Below are 7,348 nucleotides of genomic sequence, written 5' to 3' on the forward strand. Positions count from 1 at the left end.
CCGCGCGCTGTATATAAATGAAACGGCTACAAAATCTCTCTCGTCTCGATCCAGACCCTGAAGACTCGCTCCCGATCATCATCGACTCCAGCCGAGAGATCCCGATCGCGCGATGATGGAGCCGCCGCCGCCGACGACGTCGCTGGACCACCGGGTGCCGGCGGAGGAGAGGCACCGGATCGAGCGGGTGGCGAGGTACGTGGCGCGCGACCGGGACGGGGACCTCGCCGAGGCGATGCTGCTGCGGCTGCTCAAGATCACGCGCAACGGCCGCCGGTGGGGGTTCCTGGCGCACGACCACCCGCTCCACCCCTACTACCTCCAGCAGAAGGTCTCCGAGCAGTGCCGCATCCTCCGCCCGCGCCCCGCCGCCGCCGCCGTCGCTGATCGGTGACCGGTCTCCGCCGTGCCGTGCGTACATCCTGAGGACGCGCGTCTTTTGCTGCCTCTGTTCTGTCCTGTTGTTCGTTCTTGTTTCGTCATCGGATCACATTTTTTTCTAGGATTACTTTGTGCTTAAGACGAACGTGACATTGTTGTGAGATAAAATCTGGAGACGATTCGAGAATCGAGGAACAAATTTCCATTTTTGAGGGGAAATGGAGGAACAACTGTGAATTCAAATAACATGCTTTTTTTTGGGAACAAATAATATACAGGCTAATTGATGTTCTTGCTGAGCTAATGTCGAATCCTTTCTTGGCGGTCTGACCATGCCATACTTCCCTAGTTTCAGTGGGCGGGCTGATCAAATGGGTTTGCATGCGGCCATTGCTTGGGTGGGCCAAACACCAGAATTTGCTCTTGCCCATTCAAGCTAAACCTTGAACAATATCAATTGACATGCAAATTGTTGTGTTAGTTTCTTGTCAGTTGTCTACCAAGTTTTTGTGTACCTAAAGATAAATTTGTGTTTTCAAGTTAAATAAGTGCATACTATGTTTATAGTTTTGCTTCAGATGCGTTTCTAGTGTTACTAACAATATAATTCTATTTGGCCTATGTATATCTTACTGAATCTAGTTTCATCTCCCATTCAAATGTGAAACGAGTCGAACCACCACAATAACTCAGACAGCTCTGATCGTTCTTAAGCGCACATGACAAAAGGACCATTATTATAGCAGAGCACCACACCACCTGTCTAGATAAAAATTGACAATTATCACTTGTAAAATTCACAGAGAGTGGTACATTCTCTGACGGATAATTGCAACCATAGACTCATTCATGACACTGCTCTTGAAGGCGGCAATGGTGTCAGGTCTCGCGACCTCCACGGTTATGGTCTTGCTCCCTGGGGTTCTTCTGGAGGGAGGACTGCCTCCAGCCTGTCGATGAACACATCGGTCAGCACCGTCTTCGAGGTAAGCATGGCTTGGAGCAGCACAACAACCTGCAAGACAAGGAAACTTACGTAAGCTGGATCTAGCAAGTGTTGATCATAAATTTAAAATTCATAATCCTTAGCTTACCTCATGTTTCCCCATGGTGATGTCCATCTCCACCACGTTAGCCTCATCTCTCCGCCAGTGCTTCGCCACTGACATCACAGAGGCCTGATGAATGAGTAGATCATCGTCTACCACATACTTTCGGTCTTCGACCAAGTCATGACAACAGCCATTACATGAGGTATATGATAACAGACCCATGTAGTTCTCTGGTTCGTGGTCCCCTTCTTTGAGAGTGAAGCACTCGGGGTGCTTCCTCAACGGGCTAAGGGGTGGATCCAGCAACGCCTCCTTGCGGTAGCCACCTGTTAAGAATCCAGTTGCGTCGAGATCGATGACACTGTTGTACAGATTGTCGAACCTTTGGAAAGGCCGATGTAATTGGTATCAGCTTGATATTTATATATCCCCTCAATCGAAAAGGAACAAATGGACGAACCTATTACTTCCAAAATGAGAAGTGACATCACCATCTCTCATGTTTTTGATCAGACAGCCCACCGGGTAAGTCAAGAAACCGAGGAGCAGATCTATGAAGTCATGCTTGCATTCAGCATACATGACCTTGTTCTCCTGCCTGTCATAGAAAAGCTTGATCTTGCTTTCTGATAAAGAGCCGGAAGTTACTTTAATTTTCTGATCGACGCTGGCTGGTTTCACGGTGGGATGAGCAGCATGGTCATCAGTTCCCTTGGATAAAAACACATCGGTGAATGTGGTATTTGTCAAAAGAGAAGCCTTGAGCATGGATACAACCTAAAATTCAGAAAAAAATCCAAGTTAGTAGAGAAAAGTATTCGCCTTCTAGCTGTGTATATGAGTCCTAGAACTATAAATCATACTCTCCCTCCGTCCCTGATTATGTGGTGCTTTTTCAATGTTGAACTTTGACCATCGATTTAACCAAAATATGTGTAATAGTATATTATTGAAGTCGTATTTGAAAGAAATTTCGAATGGTATTTTTTTACAACAAATAAGTCATGCATTATTAGCCAATTTGTTGATCAAGTAAAACCACGGAGCATTAGTCAATTTTTGTTGATCAAAGTAAAACCACTCACTTTTTCAAAAAATAGAAGACAAAAATAGGGACGGGGAAGTATTTACGTCCTTCCAGCTGACACACACTTCAACCTCTTCAAAACCATGGAAGACGGCATCAGAACTGAACTTGTGAATCAGCGAACGTATGGTGCTAGTGGATGCCGGCTTGATCTTCCAGTCATCTGTGATCAAAAACCGTTCCTTACATCTCACGAACGACTCAGACCCAGAGATAGCGTTGCAGTAGACATGAACGAGTCTGGACATGATTATCCAGCAGCTGCAGGAATTGCCGTCTACCAGTAGATTCGGCTGTTTCTTGACAAAAGTATCGTGAATGCATCCAGTAGTTATATAACACCTGGTGATAGATAACAAATGTTTGATTTCCTAAATCAAAGAATTCAATATATATAAGCAATACATTGACCGCGCGGTTATTTTTCATCGAAAAGAGAATATTGGGTAAGTATTATTGTGATGCATACCCAAACTCGTGCCTATGCGAAGGCGTGAGAAGCATGCCATGGCAGGCGTCAACCTTCAGCAGCTTACTGCCCCTGAGACGGTCGACGCTGTCACAAAGGTTGGAAAGGCATCCCGGCGATGACGCACCTGCCGCGCTGAACTGGACGGCGGAGAGCGGGAGCGTGAGGAAGCTGAGGAGGACGTCGACGAAATCGGAGCCCGTGTCGGCGAAGAGGACGCGGTTCCGCGACCTATCCACCGCGAGCGTGATCTTGATGGAGGGTTTGGAGGCCATAGGTGCCGAGTGTTCGTGCTGGTTCAGATGAAGTACAGAACACAATGGAATGCATCACACAGGAAGAACTAAATGAAGTGGGGAATAATTTGTGTGCTTTTGTCCCCCATCATGATGCTCCCTTAGACTTTTATTTTACGAGTGCGCACTAGTGCTTTTTTTGATATTCCTTTAGCATCGCTCCTTTGTTCTTTACCTTTTTATTTTCGTTTCACGGTCATGTCCAGCAACAGTTATCTATTTTGAGTGCGATTATAGCTCAGTGGATTTTAAAAAACTGTTGTTTCTCAGTGACATTCAGAACTGAGATCTTCTCATTTCTTTTATAGTGGCATGAATCTCGTGTAAAAATACTATTGACTTGCAAAAAGATTATTTCTCAATCATCTAGAAATAACAAAACATATATTAAAACTTGGTACTCCCTCCGTCCCAAAATATAAGACGTCTAAGGATTAGTTAAAAGTCATTGTTTTTAAAGTTTGACCAAGTTTATACACAAAAATATAAATATTTACAATACTAAATCATTATCAATAGATTCACCCTAAAGTATATTTTCTTAATATGTCAATTTGATATTGTAGATGTAAATATTTTTTTCTAAATATTTGATCAAAGTTTGTAAGGTTTGACTTTTGACCAATCATTAGACGCCTTACATTTGGGACGAAGGGAGTACCACTTAAGACTATCCTACCAAATCAGAAACGCATCATACTTCCCTAGTTTCAGTGGGCGGGCTGATCAAATGGGTTTCCATGTGGCCATTGCTTGGGTGGGCCAAACACCAGAATATTTGCCCTGACGCATTCAAACTGAACCTTGCACATCATTAGTTGATATGCAAATTCGTGTTAGTTTCTTGTCAGTTGTCTACCAAGTTTTTGTGTACCTAAAGATAAATTTGTGTTTTCAAGTTAAATAAGTGCATACTATGTTTATAGTTTTGCTTCAGATGCGTTTCTAGTGTTACTAACAATATAATTCTATTTGGCCTATGTATATCTTACTGAATCTGGTTTCATCTCCCATTCAAATGTGAAACGAGTCGAACCACCACAAAAACTCAGACAGCTCTGATCGTTCTTAAGCGCACATGACAAAAGGACCATTATTATAGCAGAGCACCACACCACCTGTCTAGATAAAATTGACAATTATCACTTGTAAAATTCACAGAGAGTGGTACATTCTCTGACGGATAATTGCAACCATAGACTCATTCATGACACTGCTCTTGAAGGCGGCAATGGTGTCAGGTCTCGCGACCTTCACGGTTATGGTCTTGCTCCCTGGGGTTCTTCTGGAGGGAGGACTGCCTCCAGCCTGGCGATGAACACATCGGTCAGCACCGTCTTCGAGGTAAGCATGGCTTGGAGCAGCACAACAACCTGCAAGACAAGGAAACTTATGTAAGCCGGATCTAGCAAGTGTTGATCATAAATTTAAAATTCATAATCCTTAGCTTACCTCATGTTTCCCCATGGTGATGTCCATCTCCACCACGTTAGCCTCGTCTCTCCGCCAGTGCTTCGCCACTGACATCACAGAGGCCTGATGAATGAGTAGATCATCGTCTACCACATACTTTCGGTCTTCGACCAAGTCATGACAACAGCCATTAAATGAGGTATATGATAACAGACCCATGTAGTTCTCTGGTTGGTGGTCCCCTTCTTTGAGAGTGAAGCACTCGGGGTGCTTCCTCAACGGGCTAAGGGGTGGATCCAGCAACGCCTCCTTGCGGTAGCCACCTGTTAAGAATCCAGTTGCGTCGAGATCGATGATGATGTAGCCCGACCTACGGTCTTCGCTTCATCATGTGCTTCAACGACAAGAACCACACTCAAGGCCGAGGTCACGGAGGCATGGAAGAGAAGAAGGAAGAAGAGCGCCCGAGGTCGCCAAGAAGAGACGGCGCATGAAGCACGACTGCTCGGATTATCCGCCCCACTAAGGCCGGACAATCCGCCCCCCTATGTGTCCAAGTCAATTCGGGCCAAGTCCCATGTACCCCCCTTGTATGCCTAAACTACCCCTCCTTAGTGCCTCCCTATATATAGGCTCCCACCTTCCCCTTCATGAGGAAAAAAAGGAATGAACTTGAGAGAATTTGGCTCATGCCTCCACCATCCCTTTGGGATTAGGGAAACCCCCTCCTTAGATTATCCAAATCTATTGTACAAGGCACTCCTTATATGATTAGTCTCTCACACTCGTGATTCTACCACCGGTCTCTCACTCGTGTGATTCCACCGATCATATACCGATCTTCCTCTCGGAGATTCTACCGCGTGTCTCTCCCTTGAGAGATTCTATCGGGATAGTGGTTCGGGCTATCGGGAGTAAACCGAATTGTATCGGGTTGGTGTGTGTTTGCGTGTGTTCATCGTGTTCATCGTCGTGTTCTTCGTGTTCTTCCTCTCCCCCACCTTTCCCTCGGTCAATTCGTGAGATCGGGCAACCCACGTGGCCTTAGGCCGCATCATATGGTATCAGAGCAAAGGTTGCCACGAATTTGACCTCCAATTCCACCGATTTTCGCCCAAAAATTTTCCCAAAAAATTGCCCCAAAAAATAGCTCGAAAATTGATCTCCGGATTTGTTGCGTTTTTTGTGGTTTTGATCCACGGATCTGGTGTTACTAGTGCTGATCTATCAATCCCCCAATTTTCGTGCTCTAATTCCGTGTATTCCCAGAGAAATTTGAGGATTTGTAAGCCTATTTTCGTGCTGTTCATAGTCGTATTCTTCAAGAACAGCTTCGTCCACGTTTGGTCGATCACCCGCGCCGCTGGCCCCACCCGCCGCCACCAACCGCGGCGCCTCCACGCTCTGCCGCGCTCGCCCAAGCAACCCTCCCGCGCCGCCCGGCTAAGCTCGCGCCGCCGCCTGGCCCGCTCCCTGGCCAGCTCGGGCCGCCGGGCCCCAACTCCGCGCCTTGCTCCTTGCTGCTCCAAGCTGCCGGCCCCTGCCCCGCCGTCCTCGACCTGCACCGCCGCCCCGTGCTGTTCATCCTGACCCGCGCCGCCAGGCTTCGATCCCCAGCGCCGCCTCTGCCAAATTCGCACGCGTCGCTCTCCTGCAAAACCAGTGCCCCAACCGCACGCCCGCAAAGCTCCTGGCCGCGCGCCCCAGCTCCCCACGCAAGCTCGCGCCCCAGGCAGTAGCTACTCCACGCGTGCACGACCCAATCGCCCACGCTGCCGTGACGCCCGGTTGAAACCGGATCCCAGACCGGTGCCATCCGGCCCAGTCCAGGGGCTCTTTCGGTCCAGCATCCGGTTTAAACCGGGTGGTCCGGCCAGGAATCCGGTTTGACCGGGATCTGGAGCGGTTTGACCCAATTTTCGGCCAATTTGACTCCACTTTTTGCCCCAAATTTTGACAACTTTCCGGAGCCCGTTTGACTCCAAATTTTAACAGCATCCCCCAAATACTCCACATAGCCCATCTCTAATTTTTGACGATTTTTGGAGCCCAACTTTCGACCGCTCGTTTTGACCCAACTTTTCGGGCATTGACTTAATTTGCTCGGTTTTCGATTTGGAGTGCATCGGTCGTCTACTCCACCTTCGCGCCTACACCAACTCCGCGACGACACCGTTGGCACCCCGGATTCCGACGCAACCTCGACATCGTCATCGACACCACCACTTCGCCATCGCAAGTTCGTGTGCTTGACACCGCCTAACCTTTTCACTAGGTATAACTTGCCACTTACCCCTTGTAGCCTCATTTCTTTCTTTGTGTACCTATCCCATTGAGAGTGGCTTTCCGAGTGTTGCGAAGCATTGCACAAGTGTCACGATCGTGAGAGGGTGTGTGTGCGTTGTGTTGAGCAAAGCTCCGAAGCAAGCTCGGTGAGAAAGATACACAAAAGAAGAAAAGTGTGACATATACATAGAGAAAAATAAAGCTTCTAAGCATAGAAAAAAAAGTGAAAAAAAAGAGAAAAGAAAAAAAAAGAAATAGAAAAGAGTGTGTGTCCACCGATACCGAGGAGTGCAAAGCTTGTGCGCACTAAGAGAGAAAAGAGAAGAGTGGCATTTGTGCAAATCTAGTTGCTTCTCTCATATGC

The 7,348-nt window shown here is 47.2% G+C and overlaps 2 protein-coding genes across 3 annotated transcripts; one reads left to right on the forward strand and one right to left on the reverse strand.

Annotated features, from left to right (window-relative positions):
• The first annotated feature begins 43 nt into the window (after positions 1–43).
• Positions 44–593, forward strand: LOC127349265 (uncharacterized). The gene has a single exon (XM_051375024.2). The coding sequence runs from the start codon at positions 113–115 to the stop codon at positions 392–394; it is 282 nt and encodes a 93-aa protein (XP_051230984.1). The 5' UTR covers positions 44–112; the 3' UTR covers positions 395–593.
• A 508-nt stretch (positions 594–1,101) lies between these two features.
• On the reverse strand, positions 1,102–3,370 carry LOC127297322 (uncharacterized). 2 transcript variants are annotated; one of them, XM_071819529.1, is made up of 5 exons: positions 2,990–3,370; positions 2,592–2,862; positions 1,894–2,210; positions 1,476–1,815; positions 1,102–1,396 (listed from the first exon to the last, which is right to left on the reverse strand). In XM_071819529.1, the coding sequence occupies exons 1-5, from the start codon at positions 3,262–3,264 to the stop codon at positions 1,283–1,285; spliced, it is 1,317 nt and encodes a 438-aa protein (XP_071675630.1). In that variant the 5' UTR covers positions 3,265–3,370; the 3' UTR covers positions 1,102–1,282. The 2 variants fall into 2 exon arrangements, with proteins under 2 accessions (XP_071675630.1, XP_071675629.1); XM_071819528.1 differs by having other exon boundaries at positions 2,565–2,862.
• Between the last annotated feature and the right edge of the window lie 3,978 nt (positions 3,371–7,348).

The sequence above is a fragment of the Lolium perenne genome, chromosome 4, assembly GCF_019359855.2.
Source record: "Lolium perenne isolate Kyuss_39 chromosome 4, Kyuss_2.0, whole genome shotgun sequence".
NCBI classification, from domain to species: Eukaryota; Viridiplantae; Streptophyta; class Magnoliopsida; order Poales; family Poaceae; genus Lolium; species Lolium perenne.